Consider the following 26662-nt stretch of genomic DNA (forward strand, 5'->3'; position numbering starts at 1 on the left):
AATAATTGTCATAACTGGCTTTATAATGTAGCTTGGCTAGTATGTTTAATAATTAGCAAATAATGGGCATAGTTTCAGCAACAATACCTGGAAGTTATTTTTTAAATGTTTACATCTATATTTTGTGTTCTGTAGACTGTACATTATATATATGTGATACATACGTGTTCTCACTAAGTCTTGGTATTAGAATACTGGTATGAAGCAGGATAAGCCGCCTCTACCCGGTATATAGATATTTGCTTTACTTGTGGAAAACTGCTCTTGCCTATGCTTTAAGGCAGAGGTGCCAAACCACTGGCCTGTGGGCCACATGTGGCCCGCAAAGCCCTCTGATGTGGCACACAACCTTCTGCTCTAGGATGGCTGGTCAGCAAGCTCAGATTGAGGGTTCCCGACCCACTATACCAGAGCATCAGTGTTGAGAATGGAGCCAGCGGTAGAGGTAGCATGCGGCTGCAGTAGAGAGCAGAGCTTATGCTTCCTGTATAGCGCCGTCTCCTGTCACTGGTTGAGTGATACCAAATGCAGCAACAGCCAGCAATATCTGCAAGATTCCTGAAGTGAAAATTGTGTTTAAAAGTAGGTTATTTTTTTTTTTATAAAGTTACATAGCAATGGGCATATCTGTTCTAGTTCTGCACTGGTTACACTGGGTTGATTTAAAACTGATCCATAGATGCAGCGCAGTTCACCTGTATGTTACCTGCACTGAGCCATAGTCTTCTGTTATTACCTGCAGGTTGAATGGAGGAGTTTTAGAGCACCACACCTGCAGGATATAACACAACTCTACAGTAAAGTGCAGCTAACCCACAGGAAAGCCATATGGGCACTGTGCTGCACCCGTGGTGTGGGTAAACCTCAGCGCATCAGTGTGAAAGCATCCTTAGGCCCCTTTCACATGATTGACCCAATGTTGTCCGCCTGTCCGTTTTTCAGGTGGACCCAATCGGAACCCTCCATTCACCTCTATGTTGGACTTGTGTCTGTTTTACACCCACCTATCTCCAATCCCATCCACTAAAAAAAACAGAAGGGCATCTGTCCCCTTCCATCTGGTCAGATTGGATGGGAGGGCCCCTAGAATAGAGCTCCACTCATGGTCTGTGACTGGTTGCCAAGTCGCTTAAGTGGGCCTTGCTCTTCAAAATATTTATTGAGAGTGTAAAGTCAGAAAGTATAATAACAATACAGACATTTTATGAAGGTCTGCAAGGGCAGCCAACAATAAGGAAACATATACAGGTTAGGTAATTAACAGAACGGTTCAGAAATAGAGCTTGGCTAACTTTTCTATGATGAGCGTTTCAGTTCTACCAAACCCAGCCTAGAAAAGATGTAGCGCTATCCTACCAATGCGTATGATAGACCGTAGAGGTGGGGGAAGGCATAACAGAGTACTGTGGCTTTCAGGGTTCTGTCCAGCTCCCCAGGAGACCCCACAGGCCACCCTTATGGCCCATAAGGGTCTCCTATGGCTGGCAAGAGCCATCAACCAAGATGTCCTCCTTGTTTCCATTTCAGGTTCTGGAGACATTTCATGTTGCTCTGCAAGTGTCACTACTATATAATAGGTGTTCGTTCCTGCGGAATAGGACCTGGGTTTGAATTAACTACTAATGAACCTTAGAGCTCCAGAGTGTGAACCAAAGAACTAACTTAAGATACAACACTAAAGCACTGTGATTAACTTAGGGAAAGAGAGAGCAAAAGGTAAAGTTAGGCCACGTACACACGATCAGAATTTTGGCCAGCAAAAGACCGATGAGAGCTTTTCATCGGAAAATGCGACAGTGTGTATGCTTCATCGGAATTTAGCTGGCTGAATTCCCGCTAGCAAAAATTTGAGAGCATATTCTCAATTTTCCCAACAGAAAAACTTTCTATCGGAAATTCTGATGGTGTGTATGCAATTCCGATGCGCAAAAACTCACGCATGCTCAGATTCAACTACGATATGGAAGCTATTGGCTACTGATCTTCCTTTTTCTAGTCCCTTCGTACGTTTTGTATGTCACCGCGTTCTTGGCGGTCAGAATTTGGTGTGACCATGTGTAGGCAAGACAGCTTGAGCGGAATTCCGTCGGAAAAACCAAAAACCATCAGACCTTTTTCCAACCATAATTCTGAACGTGTGTACACGGCATTAGAGAGGAGAAAGGCAGAGATAAGTTGAGGAGAGGAATGGGAGAAGGGGAGCAAGGTATCCAGGATATTTCCCCTAGAGAATTGCTTGTTCTGGGTAAAGTGGTATTTTAATGTAGTGTGCCCAGGGTTCCCAGATAGCTTCAAATTTAGGTAATTTGTCCAAGAGTTTAGCTACCAGTTGTTCCTGGGTCATGATCCAGGAGATCTTGCGCTTAGATGCTAGGATCGAAACCCTGGGTTTCGTTCAAGCCCCTGCCAAGGTAATTTTGTCTCTCGGGAACATAAAGAAGATCAAAATTTGGGTGTGTTTAGGAGTCATTCCAACTCTCTGGTTCAATAGAGCGATCCTGGAGTTCTGGGGCACCACTACTCTGGTGACCTTTCTGACTATGTGAAAGAATTTGTTCCAAAAATTTCTAATGCAAGGGCAGGCCCACCAGATATGGTACATAGAACCAACCTGATTGCAGCCTCTGTAACATATATTGGAGGCATCTGGAGAGATTTTGGCTAACTGAAGGGGAACATAGTACCATCTAGTGAGGATTTTGGTGTTCGCTTCAATTAGCGCAATGTTCATAATACCTTTGTAGGAGCATTGAAAGAGCTGGTACCATTTTTCAGGATCCAGGTGGGTCTCCAATTCAGACTCCCAGGCACGGGCATAGATAGGTTTTGTAGACCTCTCCGCTAAAGAGGCGTATATAATGGAGATGCTTCCCTTATGATCCCTAATGTCGGAACACTATTGTTCATATATAGTTGGCTTGGAGGGTTGTGGTTTGTCTGTCCATATTGTGTGTAAGAAATACGTGATTTGATGAATCTGAATTACTCGATATTTAGCATGTTTAGTTTACTGATGCGGTGACCGACGGAAATAGGGCCTGATGTTGTAAAGAAGTGTCCTATTTTGAATAGTCCTTTGTTCAGCCACCATCAGAAGGCGAGGATGTTCATCCCTGGCTGAAAATGCAGATTGTGGAATAAATGTGAGAGGGGCCTTATGTTGGACAGCGGTCTGTTTGTGGAAGATGTTGCAGAGTGCTAGGTAGTGGGATAAAGTACAGGGGGTCTAATTTGTGTGGGGCACCACAGAAGGTAGTCAATGGTGTTGTGGGGGACTGCCTGTCTCTCTATAGCTATCCAAACGGGTTTGGGGCCCCTGGAATATAATGCGTAAATTTGGGCTAGTTGGGCTGCTTAGTAGTACCGCCATATGTTGGGGAGGCCTAGCCCTCCTTTCTTTAGAGCAACGATGTCCCTTTTTCCCCCGGATAAAACTAATAACTTTAGATTGAAATTTGGCGATAGTCATTTTTTTTGATAGGTATGGGGAGGTATCTAAAAATATAGAGTAATTGAGGGAGTAGTATCTTCTTGACTGCATTAATCTTGCCCAGGGAAAACAGACCACACCTTGTGCCTTTTCTGATGTGAAAAGCTTTGGCGTAGTGACCCATCAAACGATTTTGTGACTAGGAGTAGAATATAGTGAATGTATAATTCCTAGAAATTCAGGGCCGAAGCCCCAACTCTCCACAATTTCGAATAGATAGGACCATGAGACGGAGTCTAAGGCCTTCTGTAGATCAATCGAGATCAAAAAAACTTTTTGGGGTACCCCTCCGTCCCATTGTGATTGCAGTAAGAATATTATGTCAATGGCTTTCCTGACCTGATCAGGGCAGTCTCCCTGGGATAAAGCCCACCTGGTCCTTATGGATATAATATGCAATAAAACTAGAAAGTCTAGATGCCAGGATTTTCATCATGATTTTGAGATCATTTTTAATGAGCGATATCGGGCGGTAGTTACAGACATCACTCCCGTCTTTCCCTGGTTTGGGAATAACAAAGGCTGTGTTAAGGTCTTTATCCAGGGGAGAGAATTAAAACACCGTGCCATATAGGGGGCCAGGGAAGGTCCGAATTTATTATAATAGCATTCTGAGAAGTTTTAATCATTTCCAGGATCTATTCCGCTGTAATAGGTTAATCTAGGATTTCCTTATGCGGTCTAGTGATCTGTGGAAGGGTTATTTCCCCAAGAAAGTTTAGTGCTAGTTTACTGGAGGAGGGGGAGGGGGGAGTCCTGTTTCGTATATAATTTTGACTAGAAATCTAATCTTCAGTAGACGTATTCCATAATCCGAATGGGATTTTGGGTCAAGTCACCTGAAGCTGTGCGGATTTTGGGGAAAGACAAGAGTGCGTGCTTTAGGGTTTCATTTTGCTGCAAATTTAGAGCCAATTCTGTCTTTCTGAGAATAAAATGTTGCGCCCGTCCATCTAAGGTGTTTTTCTGCTGCAGTGGTGAGTGCTAGGTACAGTGTACTTGGGCTGTCTCCAACTTGGTCAGAGTGTCGGGTGTGGGATTCCATTTGTGGGATTTGCTTATGAGGAGAAATTCCTTTGTCAGTTTCTGGATGTCTGCTCTGCATTCCCGTTTCAACTGAGAGGCCCGCTGGATACGTTTCCCTCTCATCACCAACTTGTGGGCACCCACAGAGTGGTAGGTGAGACTGTACCATTATCATTTTCAGCAGAGTACTCCAGTAGTGCATTGCAATGGGTCACTCAGGAAAGACTTGTTAAGATGCCGTTTGTGGGGGCGGTCCATAGTTAAGGACATTATGGAGTGGTCCAAAAGATAGGTGTCATGGATTTTAGAGGAAGTGACTAAAGGGATGGTGGATGCCTGCAGAAAAATGTTGTCTATCCTGGCATAAGTTTGGTGTGGGGCTGAGTAGTGTGTGTAGTCTTTGCAATGGGTTTACTCCTAGGACCTGAATAACAGTCACACAATGGTGAAGATCTTTTGTATCATTGTTGCCAGGCATGAGCTCTCCTACAGTGCAGTGTCATTTGCCAGGTCTTCGCCAGGAATCAAGGGGCAAGTTTGGAGGTTTTATTTCTTGAAGGATGCTTATCCTGTCATAAGTCTTAAAAAATGAACTGAGAGTTTCTTTAATGTTCTTTTTATAAAATACATATAAAGAATATATTGTAAACATCTTTTCTTGTTCTTTAGGGATGGGTTTTCATGAAGACCTCCATCGGATTGGTGCCAAAGAAGGACTTAAGGGTAGAAAGCTTCAGAAAGCCATGGAAAGCTTTGCCTGGAACATTACTGTGCTAAAGGTATGTACAGACGCGCCTGTCTTCCACTCTGTGGATGATTTCTGCCATCTACTGATTAAATATGAAAGTGCAATCAAGCTTTTGACTTGTCTGTTTCAATCCACTAAAGTGCATTTTCAGTGTGTACATATTTTAAGTTAAGATTGTAATATTTACCTTGTCATGTTTAAAGGGACTTTCAACATTTTACAATGATTTACTCTTCCAGAGAATATTTCAAGCTTTTTTATCTACTTCCTGACCAGCTGCCGCAGTCTTACTGCAGCAGGTTGGCACAGCTGCGCAAATCAGTTCTGTCAGGAGAGTAGAGACAGATTGTGTGTTCCTACTCGCCCAGTCAGTCCAATCCCCCCACAGAACACACAGTGAGGGAACGCATTTAGTCCCCTGATCGCCCCCTAGTGTTAACCCCTTCCATGCCAGTAATATTTATACAGTAATCAGTGGCTACTTTTGCTCTGATCGCTGTATAAATTTCACTGGTCCCAAAAAAGTGTCAAAAGTGTCTGATCTGCCCGCCGCAATGTTGCAGTCCAGATAAAAATTGCAGATCGCCACCATTACTAGTAAAAATAATAATAATAATAAAAATGCCATAAATATATCCCCTATTTTTTAGATGCTATAACTTTTTGCGCAAACCAATCAATATATGCTTATTGCAATTAATTTTTACCAAAAATATGTGGAATAATACATATCAGCCTAAACTGATGAATACATTTTTTTTTTACTTTTTTTTTGGATAGAAATTATAGCAAAAAGTACAAAATATTGTGTTTTTTTTCAAAAGTGTCTTTTTTTTTTTTTTTTTTTATAGCGCAAAAAAGAAAAAAAAGCAGAGGTAATCAAATACCACTAAAAGAAAGCAGTATTTGTGGGGACAAAAGGACATACATTTTGTTTGGGTACAACATCGCACAACAGCACAATTGTCAGTTGAAGCGAAGCAGTGCCATATTGAAAAAAAATTGTCTGGTCATTAAGGGGGCAAATCCTTTCAGGGCTGAAGTGGTTAAAGTCTCCCAAAGATCAGATTTTTATTTTTTTTGTAAAAAGACTCACTTTTTTTACTAGTATGAGCAGTGTATAGCTGATCCATCTGTGTACGTATAAAGCCGTGCACACACGATCAAACAATCCGGTGTGTGGGCTCCGGCAGACTTTTTTTTACCCAAAAGTCCGGCGGACTAAGAAAGTAGTTTTGCACATCAATCTGTCCACCGGACTCGCTTTTTGGCGGACAATACGGCCGTGTGTGCTAGTCCGGCGGACAATAGGGCCATGTGTGTGCTAGTTTGCCATACTTTTGAAATGAATGGACTTTTCCCGCCCAGAGAAAAGTCCGCTCATTTTGAGCGCAGCTCCAGGTAGCCGGGACCAGCGAAGGAGGCGTCGCTGGCCCTGTCATCTGGTATGGACTTAAAGGGGAATCCCTACGCCAAAAAAATGGCATGGGGGTCCCCCCCAGGTCCATATCAGACCCTTATACGAGAACGCTACCTGGCCGGCCAGGAAAGGGGGTGGGGACAAGCGAGCGCCCCCCCCCCCCTCCTGAGCCGTACCAGGCCCCGTGCCCTCAACATGGGGGTGTGCTTTGGGGAAGGGGGGGCGCGGGCCCCCCCACCCCAAAGCACCTTGTCCCCATGTTCATGAGGACAAGGGCCTCTTCCCGACAATCCTGGCCGTTACCTTGCGGGCGTGCTCCCGAGTCCAGCATTTACTTCCACAGACATGAATGCCGGACTTGGCCCCGGCCCCCCGCACCCACGTCATTGAATTAGATTGACAGCAGCAGGAGCCAATGGCTGCGCTGCTATGAATCTATCCAATCAAGAGCCGGGACCCTGGGGAGAGAGGGACAGTGCGTTCCTGACGAAGCGATGAAGGGGCTCAGGTAAGTAAAACGGGGGGCCGGTGACTGCCAGGTGTTTTTTCACCTTAATGCATAGGATGCATTAAGGTGAAAAAACACGAGGGTTTAAAAACCTCTTTAATCTCCTCTTCTCAAGAGAGAATAAATTCAGTTCCTCCAATCTTTCCTCATAGCGGAGCTCCTCCATGCCTCTTATCAGTTTGGTTGCCCTTCTCTGCACGTTCTCCAGTTCCCACGATATCCTTTTTGAGAACTGGTGTCCAAAACTGAACTGCATATTCCAGATGAGGTCTTACTAATGATTTGTACATGGGCATAATGATATCTCTCTCTGGGGTCCATAACTAAATGCACAATGCATTCCTAAATGCACAAAATATGACTGGATACTAACATCTATAGGTAATAACACCAGGGATAGTTAATCCAGGGAATATCCCATTGCATAATGGGGGATTTTGCCGCCTTCTGGATAAACGGCGTGTATAGGATTGTGTATATGGAGATTTTCAGCTTTTTTTTTTTTTTTTTTCTAATGGATGAACTAGATGGACTATTTTCAACCTGACTATGTTACTATGTATGGGTCAGGAGAAGGAGGAAGGAACCATAGCCTAAGCAGGGAAATCATGCATCCTACACTCCTTGAAGTTTTGAGTGCCAAAAAGGCTTACTGGGGTCATGGTGCTAGAAGGGATGGGAGGTAGGCGACAATGGTCATTGGAGAGGAGTGTATACCGTGTCTTCTTTTGTGGGAGTAGTTTGTACCAAATTAGTGCTCTAAACTCTAACCTCTCTCTAGGCTCTAACCAAGTTAGTTGCTCTAAATTCAGCTCTCTGCATCTTAGCAACTGACTTGGGTTGGTAGTCTCATTTTCGTTCCACTGACTGCATTAATCACTTGCTATCTGTCTTCTTGCAAATTGAACAAGCCTGTAGCCAAATGTCTTGCTTCCTTAGCGAGTGGTATGGCATCTATAGAAACCCTATAGGAAACACGATTCATTAAAGCGGGAGTAAACCCGCAGATGTTTTTTTTTTTTTCTACCTGCAAAGGAAAAGGCATAATGAGCTAGTATGCACCGCATACTAGCTCATTATAAAATACTTACCTTAGAACGAGGCCCCGACATCTGGTCCGATCCACGCCGAGGGAGCTGACATGCTCCCTCTGCGTTTCTTCCGTGTATCGCGGCTCCGGCGCTGTGAGTGGCCGGAGCCGCGATATCGTCACTCACGCACATGCGCGCGGGAGATTTCATCCTGCCGGGCTTTCAGCCGAGAATCCCCTTGTGCGCATGCACCGCTGCAGTCAGCGGCGCATACCGAGAGGAATATCTCCTAAACCGTACAGGTTTAGGAGATATTTTTTTTTACCTACAGGTAAGCCTTATTATAGGCTTTCCTGTAGGTAAAAGTAAAAAAAATGAGTATACAACCACTTTAAACTAAACCTGGTATTTCGATGTCAGGAGGCCATTTTTTTTTAATACAAAGGATCATGGCAACTTTGAGTTGTAATGTTAGAATATTTACCTGTAACAAGTATCACTTTAAATGTTAATTTCTCTGAGTTCATCGACGGACACAGCGCCTCCTTAATCTTGACCATTGGGTTATATCGCCTCTGCAGGAGTAGGACTAGGCAGAACAAAAAAACACCTGACTACCTCCATGGGCTGTCCTCAGTCAATATATAACCCCCTCCCTGCTCTAGGCATTCAGTTTATTTCTGTCTAATCAGGAGTAAGGACCTAGCTCCTTACTGGGATCTTTTGGTCCTAGCAAATTTTACCTTTTGTCTTTCTTCCGTGCATTTTCTCCTGGAAGATCTGCAATCAACTTTCAGGCTGGTTTACGGGCTGGATAATCTAGATCCAGTGGTCTCCCCAGTCCAGCCAGCGAGCATGTACAGACCACAGCTACGCAATAGGTCGGCTGCGACATAGCCTCAATGGACGGAGGCTGGTCCGCGAGGTAAACTTCTCCCAGGGTCGAAAACGAACGGGCTCTGGTGCGAGAGGCAGCGGCCTCTTGGTCAACAGCCCCCTCTTTTGGTGGTGAGGAGTTCTATCTGGAGGGTACCCTGTACCGTGGATTGGTAAGTAAAGTCCCCCTTTCCCCCATTGTGCGGTTTGGGGTGGAAACGAGTACCCTCCAGGGATGGTCGGACCTTCCTGAAGTCCCTTGGATAAACTGGGCTTCCCCCCTCCCGCATGGTTTCAGAGTTGGCGGCATTATCCTGTTGTAGTCCCTATTTAGTACTCCATAGAGATAAAGTGGTTCTTTGTCCCTGTCCGTCATTTCTACCCAAGGTTGTCTCTGACTTCCATTTGAATGAGGACATTGTGTTGCTTTCCTTGTGTCCCAAGCCGATTCATCCCAAGGAATTTGCTTTACATACTAGGATGTAGCGATTCGGGTGTATCTGGCAGTCACTGAGTCCTTCTGGAGGTCAGACTCACTTTTTTTGGTTACACAAGGGACCAAGGAAAGGGCTGGCAGTTTCCTCGGCTACCATCTCCAGATGGATAAGATAGATTGTGACTCAGGCCTATTCTACCAGGGTTGGGTTCCCCCTTTCCCTGTGATCCGGTTAAAGCTCCTGTGTCCTGGTTAGGGCTCTTGTGGTTAGCCTTGGGTTATTTTGCCCACCCCTTGGCACTTCTTTTGGACGTCCCAATGGTCAAGATTAACCGCTTCAGCCCTGGAAGATTTTAGCCCTTCCTGACCAGAGCACTCTTTGCGATTCGGCACGGTGTCGATTTAACTGACAATTGCACGGTTGTGCAATGTTGCACCCAAACAAAATTGACGTCCTTTTTTTCCACAAATAGAGCTTTCTTTTGGTGGTATTTGATCACCTCTGCGTTTTTTATTTTTTGCGCTATAAACAAAAAGTGTAAATTTTGAAAAAAACGCATTCTTTTTAACTTTTTGGTATAATAAATATCCCCCAAAAATGTATAAACTATTTTTTTCTTTTCTTCAGTTTAGGCCAATATGTATTCTTCTACATATTTTTGGTTAAAAAAACACAATAAGCGTATATTGATTGGATTGCTCAAAAGGTATAGGGTCTACAAAAGAGAGGATAGTTTTATGGCATTTTTATTATTTTTTGTTTTTATTATGCCGCGTACACACGAGTGGACTGTATGGCGTACTTAGTCCGTCATACAATCCGACGGACAGTCCGTCATACTTTCGACTGAACGGACTTGACCACACACGGATGCACAAACAGTCAGTCGAAAGCTTGCGCGATGACGTGTACAGCACGTACGACGGGACTAGAAATAGGAAGTCCAATACACAGCAAAGCACCCTTCCGCCATGTAAATCCTTACTGAGCATGCGCCATTCTTAGTCCGTCGAACTAGCCTACTGACGAGCGGATTGTCCGCTGAAACCAAAGTACGACGGACAGAATTTCGAAAAATCCGAAATACTTAGTACGCCGGACTGCACGCTGAAAAAGTCCGCTGAAGCCCACACACGAGCGGACTGTCCGCTGAAATGTGTTTTGACGGACTAAGTACGCCATACAGTCCGCCCGTGTGTACGCGGCCTTAGTAATGGCGGCGATCTGCAATTTTTATCGAGACTGTGACATTATGGCGGACACATCGGACACTTTTAACACTATTTTGGGACCATTGTCATTTATACAGCGATCAGAGCTATAAAAACGCACGGATTACTGAGGGTTATTAAGGGGTTAAGTGTGTCCTAGGAAGTGATTCTAACTAGGGGGGGAGTGAGCTTCAAGTCACATGATAGTGATCACTGCTCCCGATGACAGAACGGGGAAATGCCTTGTTTACATAGGCACTTCCCCGTTCTGCGGCTCCGTGTAAGCGACGGGCACGCGCCTGCTATCTCCGTCTCTCAAAGGGAACGTACAGGTACGCCCATTTGCCTACCGCTGCCATTGTGCCGACATATATCAGTGTGCACTGGTCGGCAAGTGGTTAAGGAGGCACTGTGTCCGTCCATGAACGAAAGAGAAAAAGGAATTTTTGTACTCACTGTAAAATCCATTGCAAATTTTGCAAGCATACCAAGTAGGAGCGGTGGCTCCTAAATTCACATATACAAAGTCATATATTAAAAAATAATGGGATTTTTGTACCCGCCGTAAAATCCATTTCTCTGAGTTCATTGAAGGACAAAGCACCCACCCCTCTATGGAGTTTTTGATATTTCTATTACAGCTTGCTACTAAACTGAATATCTAGAGCAGGGAGGTGGTTATATACTGACTGAGGACAGCCCATGGGCGTAGCCAGGTGTTTTTTGTTCTGCCTAGTCCTACTCCTGCGGAGGTTCTATAACCTAATGGTCAAGATTAAGGAGGTGCTCTGTCTGTCGATGAACTTAGAGAAATGGATTTTATGATGAGTACAAAAATCTAATTTTTTACTTGGTATGCTTGCAAAATTTGTAAGGGTTTCATATACTGGAGAGCAGTAGCTTCTACTAATGCTCTCCATTATATGAAACCCTTACAAACTCTTGTGTTTTCAACGAGTATTGTGATTTTTAAAGGAAACGTACTGAGAGACTTATTATTATACATGATTTATATAGCGCCAACAGTTTACGCATTGCTTTACAATGTATAGGGGGCCATCGCAATTACAGTACAGTTCAATACAAAAGGTATGGGAGGGCCCGGCTCGTAGATAGCTTAATAGCTGCAGAGAACGATTTGAAGGGGATGGCTTATGTATTCTGCCATTGCTGATCTCCTTATGCAATTGTTGGTTTCCTAGCTTTCTGTGCCAATGGCTGTCATACGTTTGGTCACTAACCTGCTACACAAACATGTCACAAAAAAATTCAGAGGGAGGCCACAACTGACGTTTGGTGTACTGATTTCCCTGTAGGCGGCTAAGAATTATTCAAAGCCAGGTAATATTCAAAAAGAGAGGTCAACAATGGCAGCCTATATATTTTGTCATTATAATTTTTCTTTTTTTTTTTTGTGGATCTAAATTTTTAGTCTAGGTCCCATTAAGAAAAATACTGAGCTATTGAGGAGGCAAGGTAAGGGGGTCCAACATCGTAATATATATGAAAAAAAAAAAAAGGCCGCCTGCAAAGAAATATCCTGTGGTTCCAGTTCTGCATTATATATCTTGAGACTGTGGTGCAGCCATAAGCAGTATCTTGAAATAAAGTGAATGAAGAGTCAGCCGATGCTGGTGTCTACAATGCATTGCAGTGACAGGTGACATGACATAACAAGGCTGCAATGGTGACATTTCCTGGGACTGAAATGCTGTGATTCTGGGGATTTCCAAGTGCAAAAGAACTGCTCTTTTCTGGGACAAAAATAATCAAAGGATTCCAAATAGATTTTGCAAATCTGTATGAAGAACGGTCTGAGACATTTTTCCAAATCTTCAGATCATGCATAAAGTGAACTTTGGTGAAACCACTGATAAGCACTCTAGCCTTTGCTCTGTATAGGTCAGTGGTTTTCCCCCTAAAGTGCCTCTGCTGGTAGTCAGAAGATTTCAGCTGTCTTAGGCTTCATGTACATGGAATGTTTTTACAACTTCTCCTGAACGATTTATCTTGACAGATACGTTTAAAACAGTTTTGCTGCATTTTGCCACATTTGCATTTAGAAGCGTTAAAAAAAAAAATACCTGTAAAGTTACCGCGTTTAGAAACATTGGCACTTGAAATGCCTCTAAACTCAGCTTCTGGACCCATTTTTTTGCGTTCCAAAAATAGCCTCTAAACTGAACTGCCTGGAAATAACTATAAACTAAACGCCCCTGTATACATGTACTGATAAGATAACATAGAGAAGAGTTCAGGAGCAGTTGAAAAAAAAGCCCAACTGCTCCTAAACATCCGTTTACCAGCAGCAGCAGTGTACATGAGGCCTTAAAGCGGAGTTCCACCCAAAAGTGGAACTTCCGCTAATTTTCCTCCTCTCCCCCTCCGGTGCCACAATTGGCACCTTTCGATGGGGGGAGGAGGGACAGGATGTCTGGGCCACAGCCCGTGACATCACCGCGGGGCTACCTCCTCCTCTCCCTGTCACCAGGCCAGTAGGAGAGAGGAGCGGGGCCTCACACATGCGCAGTGGGGTTCCCGGTGTGAAGCCGTAAGGCTTCACCCACAGTGGCAGCAGCACCCAACAGCTGATGGAAGCATCAACTGCGGTGCCGAGATCAGTGGACTCCAGGACAGGTACGTGTCCTATTGTTAAAAGCCAGCAGCTGCAGTATGTGTAAAAAAATTTTTTGGGGGGGGGGGGCGGAACACCGCATTAAGGAACTTGGAGTGTTTTTGTTTGAAATGAAGTCCTTCAATTATCTAAATAATACATAGATCTGTTCTCTTAAAAACATTGTTGTTCTAATGTGCATATCCAGGAAAATGGCTTTATTTAGACCTTGCTTATGGAAATCCTGTCTGGGTCATCTAAATTAGTCATTAAGCTGCTTGAACAAACAGTGTGTTTAAAATCTTGCGTGATTAAATATCAAGAGATTTGCCTGCTGGCGTCTCGCTGTGGAACGGTTAGCAGTACATAAATTATGATATTCTATATTCATTAGTCTGGCATTTGAGATTTCAGAGGGGAAATGTACAGTAATTAGTTGATGTATAAGATGTTAGGCTTCTATGGGTGGAACTATCTTCATGCATGCCCATGTGGAACCCATCCCATCCCCTTACTATAGAAACATTGGGAAAGGTTCATCAACATTGTCTCACTGCAAGGCCTTGCAACACAGGAGTAGGAGACAAATTAGATGGCAAATGTACTATAAATACACAGCCAGATTCATACATATAGCACTACACAAGTAAAACATGGCCCTGATTATTTCTAGAAGGGCGTCTATCATATTTTTTCTTGAAGTTATTCTGATATAACTGATATCCAACATCATAACAAACATCTCTAAAATTCACCCCTTTTTAACACTGGCTTCCCATCACCCAGCGAATTCAATTCAAAGTACTAACTACAACATACAAAGCCATTCACAACTCTGCCCCAAGTTACATCACCAACCTTCTCCAAATATCACCCAAACCGTCCTCTCCGCTCTTGTCAAGACCTCCTACTCTCTAGCTTACTTGTCTCCTCCTCCTGTTCTCAATCTCCCATGCTCCTCTCTAGGACTTTTCCAGAGCCTCTCTTATCCTCTGGAACTCTCTACCTCAATTTGTCCGGCTATCCCCTACTCTTGCTACGTTCAGGCGATCCCTGAAAACTCATCTCTTCATGGAAGCCCATCGCGTCTCCAACTAATCTTTTACCACCTCCATCAGCTCATCCCCTACAGTTCTAACCTTTTATACCACTTGTCCCACCCTCTTAGATTGTATGCTCTTATGAGCAGGACCCTCTTAACCCTCTTGTATTATATTGTACTGTAACTGTACTGTATATTTTAAAGCGCTGCATTAACTGTTGGCGCTATATAAATCCTGTATAATAATAATAATAACAGAGTTGTCTCGCTGTGGTGAAAAAGGCTGCCCAAAAAGTGTGAAAACTTTTTGAAGAACCCTCATATTTTGCTGAGGCTACATACAGCTTACACAGCACTTCCAGCCGCTGCATCTCTTAGTGAAGGTAATAGTTTATACCAGCTTGGTCCAAACACAATATAAACTTTACTAAAAGCTGGAGATCAGCTGTAACCACTTGCGGGCCGCAGACTGTACATGCAACAGTGTGGGCCGGCTGCACAGAATCAGGTGTGTTTATATGTGTATATATGTATATATATATATTACATATGCGTGTATATGTGTATATATATATATATATATATATATATATATATATATATAATGCGTGATTCCGCATTTTTGGGTAGGGAGCTCACAGTCCCGGCTGTGCTGTGATTAGTCACAGCACATGTTGATCACTGTGCCCCGGTCAGTGATTGACCATCAATGTCATCGGCTCTTAAGATTCACAGAACAGTGAGTATAAACAGCATAGGGTGGGGTTCAGTGACAGGGGATCTAGTTGTTTTTTCATTCCCTGCTAAGCAAGGAATTGTACAACTAGATCCCCAATAAAAGCATTACACACATAAACACTTGTTAGGCATGCATTTAACCTCTTCGGGTCCGCCCAATAGTAGTTTTACTGCTAAAGGACGGCCCCTGTGCGCCGGATCACGTATATATTTATATATATATATATATATATATACGTGATCTGGCTCTTCAGGGTAGGGTGCGTACATGCGTGCCTCTGTGTTTACACACAGTGGGAACCCAGCGGAGGGTACCGGGGACTCTGTGTCCACCATCACCCGCCAATTGTTCAGTACGAGGGCAGAAGGCAACAGGGCATGTAAACAGGGCAGATCAGCGTTCTGTCAGTAAGAAAGGCATTGATCCTGTGTTTCTGCAAGGGACATGGATGCATGCCTTCACTTAGTAAAAGCACCTCCCACACTACACAAAATCACTGGCTAGGCACACAGTTAACCCTTTGATGGCCCCTGATGCTAACTCCTTCCCAGCCAGTGTCATTAGTACAGTGACAGTTCTTTTTTTTCACACTGATCACTGTAATAATGTCACTGGTTCTCAAAAAGTGTCAAAAGGGTATTTTTTGAAATTTGAACAGAATAGAAAAAAATTGATTACAATAGGAAGATTCTCTTTGGAAATTCGAAAACTATTCGAATTCAAAACAATTGGAATATGAACAAACAAAACAAATTCCGAAAACGATTAAAATGGGTTAAACAAATTTAACTAAACAATTTTATCTAAATAATGAATCTAAACAAAACAAAAAAAATGTTTTTCATTCTGCACACGTCTAGCAACCAATGCCAGGATCAGTTTTTAACTACTTCCGGACCACCCACCGCACATATACTGCACACAGTTTTCATCCAAATAATTCAAGCAGTCAGAAGAACTCAATTTTTTTATAAAAAAAAAAAAAAACCCTGCATGTAGCAAAGTATAAACACAGCAGACAACTTAAAGAGGAGCTCCAGACTGACACCAAAATACTACAAGAGAGGGTCAGAGACTGCAGACATGATACTAGAGAGGATCAGAGATTGCAGATATGATACTAGAGAGGGTCAGAGACTGCAGACATAATACAAGAGAGGCTCAGGGACTGCGGACAATGTCCCCATAACATCCCCCCAAACGACAATGTATGCCATTTCATAAATTATGGTTTATGTATGTCTTATTGTCTTAGTGATTGATTCGCATCACAACTTCATTGATACCTTTTTTTTTTTTGTATGATTTATGGTTTTTGTACATTACTGCCCCACACATGCATTGCATGGCTGCATGTGTGGGGCAGAGATGAGCAAAATCAAAAATCATCAATCGCAAACAAACTGAAAAAAAACCCCCATCAAACGCAGCCACTGTGCCCATCAAAAGCAACCACTGTGCCAATCAAAGGCAACCACTGTGCCATCAATTGCCACCACTGTGCCCATCAAACGCAGCCACTGTGCCATCAAATGCCACCACTGTGCCCATCAAATGCAGTCACTGTACCCATAAATTGCCACCACTGTGCCATCAAATGCCGCTACTGTGCCCCATCAAATGCTGGCAATGTGTATCCCCCAAGTAAGTACCTGATGATGACGACTCTTGAGCAGCCTGTGAGGGGGAATGGAGGACAACCACGGCCATCTGGCATCTCCGGTCTGCCACAGCAGCCTATTGTAAGGAGGATGGAGGCAGGCTGTGTGTGTGCACACTGCACACAGTGTGAGGTGAGCCAAGGAGGAAGGCTCTGGGGAGCCGAGACCGGGTCATGACTTGACGGAAGTTGGGGGACACTTGCTCCTCGTGTCTCGCACGTTGACGCCGGGCGGCTGGGGGTGCCATCAGTGGGGGGTGGGAAAAGAGGTGTGACTAACGCCCACAGCTCCTTTCAGTTCATCGGCGGGGCATATAGCGGCACGCGGGTGACGTTAATCGATACAATATGCAAGTTGTAGCATCAATGCTGCATTGTGGGTGGTCGAATCGTGATGCATCAATGCTACGAATAATTTAAACACCCATAGTAAACAGGGCAGATCCCCATTCTGACAGGAGAGGAGTTAGAGAGATCAGCTGTTCCTAGTGATCAATGAGCCCATCCCCCCTGACAGTTAGAAATGCCTCCCTAGGGAACACTTAACCCTTTGATCACCACTAGTGTTAACCCCTTCTCTGCCAGTGCCATTTATACAGTGATCAAATAAAAAAAATCCCTAAATCTTTCCCCTTTTTTGTAGACGCTACAAATTTAGAGCAAACCAATCAATATATGTTGATTGCAATTTTTTTTTACCAAAAATATGTAGCAGAATACATATTGGCCTAAACTGATGAATACTTTTTTTTATATATTTTCTGTAACAAAGTAACAAATATTTATTTTTTCTAAATTTCGGTCTTTTTTTGTTTATAGTGCAAAAAAATAAATATCGCAGATGTGATCAAATACCACCAAAAGGAAAAAAAAAAAAGCTCTATTTGTGGGGAAAAGAGGACATCAATTTTGTTTGTCGGCTAAAGCGACGCAGTGCGTGTCACAAAAAATGGCCTGGTCATTTAGGGGCTAAAGTGTTTAAAAGCCACAGTTGTCAAAATGCACTAGTCAGATTAGTTCTGTGATCAATCAAGTAAAGGAAGATATACTACATACGTGTTGTATTTGCTGTAGAGTAGCAGGTGATCACAACAAAAAAATTATGGCTAGGTCTTTTGGTGCTTGCTCTGAAATTGTGGTGTGAACTTGCCTATCTAAGCTCAGGCTGATATGAACACTTTTCCGCCTCCATTCATGCACATACACCAGGACTCCAGGAGTTTTCTACTGATAATTCCAACTCTTTATTACTCAACTTTCCATTAAACTGATGTATGCTGTTTATTTAGTATGACCTTGTACTACATTGCTTAGAAAAGCAGAAATAAATGGAATGTCACAAGACACACAAATTGGAGCGTATGGCTCAAAAAAAATGATGCTTGTCCTTGAAAGTGGCCTTACAAAAGTCCTGGTGGAAACAGCGATGACTTGCATTAATTAAATATATGTGACCACGGGGGTGTGGCCTGGAGCGGCATGAGATAGGACGCAAGTGAGCTGAGCTCCGCCGGCCGAATAACCTGCTCGCACATCCTGAGACACAGACTGCAATTTTCTCCCCTGACCGGGCAACCTCTGGGCACATGTCGCTGACAAAAAGGAACACTACAGCGGCTGCTAGACTGTCCCAATTCCGGCATGATAAAGCAGACCCAGCAGACCAAGATGGCGCCGCCATGCTGGGGGAGGTGAGTGCGCGGAACACAGACACAGCGAGACTCCTGGATGTTATCACAGCATGTCAAGAAGCTGTCACGAATTGCCAAACCAAACTCGCAGCCAGGATTGAAGAGGTAAAAGTAGACATATCGCTGGTTAGGCAAGATTTTCAGAAATTAAGAGAGAGGGTTACAGAGGCTGAGACCCGCCTGGGCAATGTAGAGGACTCCCCCCCCCCCCCCCCCCCTGCAGATCTCGTCGGAGGCCATGCAGCACCAAGTGAATCAAATCCTACAGAAACAGGATGCCGGTACTAGGATAATAGTTGCCTTGGACACCGCCAAAGCGTTTGATTCCGTTGAGTGGCAGTACTTATGGACCTGCTTGGCCAAGTTCGGCCTGGGGCCCAAATTTATTAAGTGGATCCAATTACTCTATCAGAATCCAGTTGCCAAGGTACTGGCAAATGGCTGGCCCTCAGAGCAGTTCCCCCTCTCTAGAGGCACTAGACAGGGGTGCCCCTTATCACCTTTGCTTTACGCTCTGGCAGCGGAGCCACTAGCCATGGCGATCCATGCGCATACGGGAATAGTGGGTTTGCGCAGGGGTGGGATCACGGAGAAGATCAGCACATATGCAGATGATACTCTACTTTATCTAAATGACTCAGACCAATCACTCCCCCTAGCTCTAGCACTGATAGAAGAATTTGGCACGTTTTCTGGTCTAAAAATCAACTGGGACAAGTCCGAAATTCTCCCCTGGACAGTTTTCCACCTCCCAGAGACAGTGCCCTGTTTCCTTTACAGAGGGTGGATACCATTAAATATCTTGGTATTAGGACGACTAGAACCCCGTCAGACTATATCCCACTTAACATAACTGCTCTAATTGACATGATCAAGCAGAAGACGCTGCTATGGGCACGTCTCCCATTGGGGGTAATGGGTCGTACAAACTTGATTAAAATGGTCCTTCTTCAGAAAATCTTGTATATGCTCTGGCACTCTCCTGTCTACCTGGTCCTCAAACACTTTAAGGTGATAGAAACCCTTCTAAAACCCTTTGTATGGGGCAATACTAGGCACAAACTCCCATGGCAGAAACTTAAACAACCCACAGACCTAGCGGGACTGGCACTGCCAGACTTTAATTTGTATTATCTAGCAGCTCAGCTATCACAAATTTTCCACATAGACAAAACAGACAAAGACAGGTTTCTACATTTTCTATGCCCGACATGGACTAAACTAACATTAGACCCTATGGTGGCGATTGTTGGAGGGACGGAGAGGGAGGGCAGGAAGACACCACTACATCTCTTTTATACCAGTATAGGAAGGTATGGAACATAGCTTCTGCGAGACTGTGCCTGCCACCCTTGCATGAATATACCCCCATATGGAGTAACGGGACTATCCCAGAGTTTAGACGGATCATGGGTAGTGGAATGTGGAGCGGAAGGGGCATTTTTTATTTGTCTCACATAATCTCTGGTGGTAAACTAAAATCTTTTCATGACTTGCAGTCTGAGTATGGGCTCCCGAATCACTTTTATTATAGATACATACAACTTTGTCATGCATATCGTGCTCAAATTCCCCTAGATGATCTATCCCTAGCCCAAAATCCTCTGATGGCAGCGATTAAGAACCCAGATCCCAAAAAACTCATCTCACAGTTTTATGTTATGTTGTCGCTTCCTTCCATGACCGTGGCTGGCTACGCACTAAATAATAGATGGGAGAGAGAGTTGGGGCCTATTACAGATGACCAATGGAGTGATGCATTGGACACCTGTAAACTAGCATCGCCCAAACTCTCTGACCGACTGACCCAAGTTTTCATAACACATAGAGCATACCTCACACCGCTTACAATCTCAAAATACAAACACACCTATTCTAGTACTTGCTGCATGTGTACACAAGTACCTGGTACTTTTTTTCATCTCCTGTGGGAATGCCCTAAAATTCAAACGTATTGGTTGCAGGTGGTGAGGTTCCTACACGACACGATGGGCTCCCCCATAACACTTCAGCCGATGCCGTCCTGACTCAAATAAATATACTAAAATATTCTTGCATGAAATGCTATTTTCTGCACGGAAAGTTATTGCCAGAGTCTGGATGAGACCTGATCCTCCAACGGTCTCACAATGGTTCGGAGAGATTAATAATGTCTTGCTGTATAAGAAACGTATATACACCCATAGGGGATGCCCCTCCAAATATGAGAAGGTTTGGGACAGATGGCTCAAGAACTCTGCAACATGCACATAATAGATTGATTTTAGATGGGTATTGTTCTATACTCTGGTTAAGTATATGGAGAAGAGCCGGGAGTTGGTGGGATGGGGTGAGTGGGGGGTGGGTAGACCCATGGAGTTGTTTGTATGGCTCTGATAATAATTCAAATACTATGTACTGATGTACTTATTTTTGTAAAGTGCATATTGTTACTATGTATAAGAACTTAAACTGAGACAAACATATGTTTTCATTTCGATACCCTTTATTTTTTGTATGTACCATACTATATATATTTTTTTTTTAATAAAAAAATATATATATGTGACCTGTCAGTGAAGATTCAACCAAATTTTTTTCAGCAAATAGAGCATTTTCTAGTTGGCCTCGCATTGTCATGCAATTAAAGAATTCTCATTTGCTTGGATTATGCAACTCTCTGTGGACCAAATTTGTAATCTGCCAAAAATTGGACTAGAACCTCTAATTTTGTGAGTTGATCTTCTTCAACACTTAAGAAAAACAGGAAGCCAGCACAAGATGCATTGGTTCAGGTCATATATAGATGCTTCCATGCACATATATACTGTAGTTAAATAATAAATATAAACAAAGGGCAGATTTATTAAAGTGGTTCTGTCTGCCCTACTTGCAGGGCCAAAACTAGGATGTGCCCCGGGCACTTTATTGAGAGGAGTGCCGGGGGGGGGGGGCATTCAACTGCACCTTCGCTATCAGCAGTAGTAATATGTCTGCGATGATGGTGTTGGTAGTGATCAGTATGATCCCTGCTGTGCCTCTGAGCTTTTATGTGCCACCGGGCGGCACTAGGACCCAGTGATAGTGGCAGATGATGGGAGACATGCGCCAGGCGCTTCTATGCTGAGGAATGTGGGCAGTGTGCGTCGGCCTGTACCAGGTAGAGTGCATGGACTGGAGAAGGGGATATGCTGCAGACAGCTGGAGACTGCTGTGTACATCGCTGACCATCACATACTGTCTGTCCTTTCCCCATCATTAACTGACATATCAGTGCCACGTCATTATGTGGTCATGCAGCACTGTACCCAAAACATTTTTTTATCATTTTACACAAATACTTTTCACTTTTTGGTCGTACTTGATCACCACTGGGTTGTTTTTTTTTTTTTTTTTTTTTTTTTTTTTGTGATCTAAACGAAAAAAGACAGTTTTCAAAAGAAAACAATAATTTATTTCTTCTATAATACATATCCAGTAAAAAAAAAAAAAAAAAAAACATCAAATTTCTTTATAAATTTTAGAAAAATGTATTCTGCTATGTCTTTGGTTTAAATAAAATCCCAATAAGTGTATATTGATTGGTTTGTGTGACAGTTATAGCATCTACAAACTATGGGATATATATATTGGAATTTTTATTTATTCATTTTTTATACTACTGACGACAGTAATCAGCGACTTATAATGGAACTGCCACTGTCATCACCAGTTATATTAATACATTGATCAGTGCTAATAATATGCACGATCACTGTACTAATATCTCCGGGTAGGAAGGGGTTAACATCTAGGTTGATCAAGGGGTTAAATGCGTGCCTAACAATATGTAATGTGTGTGATATGAGCTGCTTTTTACCCCTATCAGTGAACAGAACAGTAAACTGCTGGCAACAAAAGGGAGTACACCCCTAAGTGAAAATGTCCAAATTGGGCCCAACTAGCCATTTTCCCTCCCCGGTATTGTGTGACTCAGTGTTACCAGGTCTCAGGTGTGAATGGGGAAGCGGTGTGTTACATTTTGGTGTTATCGCTCTCACTCTTTCATACTGGTCACTTGAAGTTCAACATGACACCTCATGGCAAAGAACTTTCTGAAAAAAAGAATTGTTGCTCTACATAAAGATGGCCTAGGCTATAAGAAGATTGGCAGGAGCCTGAAACTGAGCTGCAGCACAGTGGCCAAGACCATACAGCTGTTTAACAAGACAGGTTCCACTTAGAACAGGCCTCCCCATGGTCAGCCAAAGAGGTTGCGTGCACGAGCTTAGTGTTATATGCAGAGGTTGTTTTGGGGAAATAGACGTATTTCTGCAGAAGTTGAAGGGTTGGACACCCCACTGCATCAAATTGGTCTGCATGGCTGTCGTCCCAGAAGGGAGCCTCTTCTAAAGATAATGCACAAGAAAGTCCGCAAGCAGTTTTCTAAAGACAAGCAGACTAAGGACATGGATTAGTGGAACCAGGTCCTGTGGTGTGAGGAGACCAAGATAAACGTATTTTGTTCAGATGATGTCAAGCATGTGTCACGGCAACCAGGTGATTAGTACAAAGACAAGCGTGTCTTGCCTACAGTCAAGCATGGTAGTGGAAGTGTCATGGTCTGAGGCTACATGAGTGCTACCAGCACTGGGAAGCTACAGTTCATTGGGGGAACCATGAATGCCAACATATACTGTGACATACTGAAGCAGAGCATGATCCCCTCCCTTCACAAAACTGGGCCGCAGGGCAGTATTCCAATATGATGACAACTGCCTTGCTAAAGAAGCTGAGGGTAAAGGTGATGGACTGGCCAAGCATGTCTCCAGACTTAAACCCTATTGAGCATCTCTGAGTCATCCTCAAACAGAAGGTGGAGGAGAACAAGGTCTCTAACTTCCACCAGCTCCGTGTTGTCATCATGGAGGAGTGGAAGAGGACTCCAGTGGTAACCTGTGAAGCTCTGGTGAACTCCATACCCAAGAGGGTTAAGGCAGTGCTGGAATATAATGGTGGCCACACAAAATATTCACACTGTGGGCCCAATTTGGACATTTTCACTTAGGGGTGTACTCACTTTTGTTTCCAGCGGTTTAGACATTAATGGCTGTGTGTTGAGTTATTTTGAGGGGATAGTAAATTTACACGGTTATACAAGCTGTTCACTCACTACTTTACATTGTAGCAAAGTGTCATTTCTTCAGTGTTGTCACAGGAAATTCTATAATAAAACATTTACAAAAATGATAGGGATCTTTTGTGAGATACTGTATATACGTGATTCTGTATTTCTGGGTAGGGGGATTCATCACAGCACATGCCAATCGGGTCCTGGCTATTGATTGACTTCCAGCACCCAGTGATCAGCTCTGAGCTTCCCTGAACACAGCTCTGTGAATGTAAACAACACAGATCTGTTTCTTCATTCCCTACTAAGCAGGGAATGAAAACAACAAGATCCCCAGTGCAAGCAGCACACAGTACACACATAAAAACTTGTTAGGCACACATTTAACCCATTGCTTACCCTGGACGTTAACCCCTTCCTGCCCAGTGTCATTAGTACAGTGACAGTGCATATTCTCTATCGTGTTTTGGTCAGGTGAGATGGCTGACCAATCAAACACAGTGATATGATCATTAAACCAGGTATTGGTACTTTTGGCAGGTCCTGCTGGAAAATGAAATCAACATCTCATCTCTGGCCAGCAGAGGAAAGCATGGAGTGCTCTAGAATTTCCTAAAAGAGGGCTGTGCTGACTTTGGACTTGATAAAACACAGTAGACCAACACCAGCAGATGACATGGCTCACCAAATCATCACAGAATGTGGCATCTTCACAGTGGACCTCATGCAACTTGGAATCTGTTCCTCTCCACAGTTTGTGAGTATTTAGGGGTCCATGTCATCTGCTGGTGTTGGTCCACTGTGTTTTCTCAAGTCCAAAGTCAGCGCAGCCCTCTAGCAGGGAATTCTAGAGCACTTCATGCTTCCTTCTGCTGACCAGCTTCATGGACATGCTTATTTCATTTTCCGGCAGGTCTTGGCACCTGCCCACACTACCAAAAGTATCAATACCTGGTTTAATGATCATGGTATCACTGTACTTGATTGCCCAGCAAACTTGCCTGACCTAAACCCCATAGAGAATTTGTGGGGTATTGTCAAGAGAAGATGAGACACCAGATCCAACAATGCAGATGAGCTGAAAGCCGATATCAAAGCAACCTGGGCTTCCATAACATCCCAGCAGTGCCACAGGCTGGTTGCCTCCATGCCACACCGTAATAATGCAGTAATTCATGCAAAAGGAGCTCCGGCCGACCAAGTATTGAATGCATACTATACTGTACATGAACATACTTTTTAAGTAAGCCAACATTTCTGTATTAAAAATCCTTTTTTTTTTTTTTTTGCTTTTTTATTGGTCTTGTGTAATCAAATTTTCTGAGATATTGAATTTTAGGTTTTCACTAACTGTAAGCCATAATCATCAAAATGAAAAGAAATAAATGCTTGAAATATATCACTCTGTGTGTAACGCATCTGTATAAAATATGAGTTTGACTTTTTTATTTGAATTACTGAAATAAATTAACTTTTTTGATGATATTCTAATTTTATGAGATGCACCTGTAGTTGCTGAAATGCCAATGAATATAAAAATGACTTGTGATATCTGGATAGTATATTCATTAAGCTGCTTACATTCATTTTCCTGAAAATACATAAAATTAAGAAAGCTGGCTGCTTGTCAGATAGTTGACATGTCTATGATCCTAAATGTCATTTTCTCTTTTTGTTGTGGGTTTCTTTAATCACTTTGCTACAATCTTCACACAGAGTTGTCTCACTGTTGTTCTTTCTTATCCCACAGGGTCAGGCTGACCTCCTCAAGCATGCCAAGAATGAAGCTGTGGACCACGTCAGGCAGATCCACCATGCAGGGCAATCCTGCGGGATAAGCCGGGACAGCTCCCACTCCCCCTCCCTGGATGTATTTAGGCCACGAGGGGCCCTGGAACCCATCCCTGAGACCGAAAGTGGGGGGAGCACTGGCTCTTGAAGATGCATTCTGATGCCAGCATAGAACTTAACCCCTTGCATGGCAAAGCCCTCTTCAGAACTATGCCATGCAGTGTGTTCCAGTTTTTTTCGCACAACTACAGGGTAAATGTTAGGACCTCCATTATCTCCATCTCTTGACCACACCTCTATGGAACATTTCCACTAAAGCCAACCCGTTGACTTTTGAAGGATGACTGAGCGAATTCGAAGGGCAGATGTCTATATGAAGACATACAGCTTTATTTTTGTGCATTACAGAACCAGCCTCACTTCCCCTCAGTCTGCACCTTCCCAAACGCAGTGAAAATTTGGGTTGGGGGGGGGGGGGGGAACGAGTGTATTGCTACCTCTGGTCACCTTCCCCATGCCCCTATCTCTGTAGTGTATGAGAACACTCCTAGAATAAAGACACTTGTTTTGATCTCATGATGGTGGTGGAAGTGTTTTTGCATTGAGAACTCGGCCTTTGTTTTACTAACATATGTTGACACTGCCTCATGCACACTGGACGTTGTATTAATGTTATAAAAATGACAGTAGCTTTGCAATGAGTGTTTCAACGTTTTTCAAAGTTTTTGCAATAATTCCCAGCATTAGCGTTTTTATTTATTTTTAATTTTTTTTTATCAATGGATGAAAATTTTTAAACGCTGGTGAGCTGCATTTTTGAGCGTTTATCTGGGTTTTTAGGTTTTTCTTGACGTTAGAGCATTTTTACAGCTGTAAAACGCCTCTCAGAACCCACTAGTTTTGGGGGGTTTTTTTGCCAATCAAAAACAGTTGATAACAGCCTATGTGTGCATGGACACATAGGATAACATGATGGGGATTTTATTGACTGTAGAAAAAAAACGTCTGCAGCCAAAAACAGCAGCTGTAAAAACATCCAGTGTGCATGAGGCCTTAGAGCACATACTGAATGATGATTAGAATTATAGATATTACACACACATTATCCATTTCATGTAAAGTAGTGAGTGTACAGCTTGTATAACAGTGTAAATTTGCTGTCCCCTCAAAATAACTCAACACACGAGCATTGAGGTCTAAACCGCTGACTTGTTAATGTTACAAGGTCTCAGGTGTGAATGAGGAGCAGGTCTGTTAAATTTGGTGAAAAAACAATGGATAGCGGCTCA

The 26662-nt window shown here is 43.3% G+C and overlaps 1 protein-coding gene across 1 annotated transcript in view; it reads left to right on the forward strand.

Moving 5' to 3' along the window:
* Positions 1-25949, forward strand: part of LOC143935594 (inactive phospholipase C-like protein 2) — a 303650-nt gene extending 277701 nt beyond the window's left edge. Inside the window, exons 5-6 of the mRNA XM_077459578.1 lie at positions 5186-5295; positions 25333-25949. Coding sequence (XP_077315704.1) covers positions 5186-5295; positions 25333-25521 — 299 coding nt within the window. The 3' untranslated portion in view covers positions 25522-25949. The remainder of the gene's footprint in view (positions 1-5185; positions 5296-25332) is intronic.
* The last annotated feature ends 713 nt before the right edge of the window (positions 25950-26662 follow it).

Source organism: Lithobates pipiens, unplaced genomic scaffold (genome assembly GCF_037356315.1).
Source record: "Lithobates pipiens isolate NorthernLeopardFrog02 unplaced genomic scaffold, aLitPip1_a1.2 Scaffold_28, whole genome shotgun sequence".
Lineage (NCBI taxonomy): Eukaryota > Metazoa > Chordata > Amphibia > Anura > Ranidae > Lithobates > Lithobates pipiens.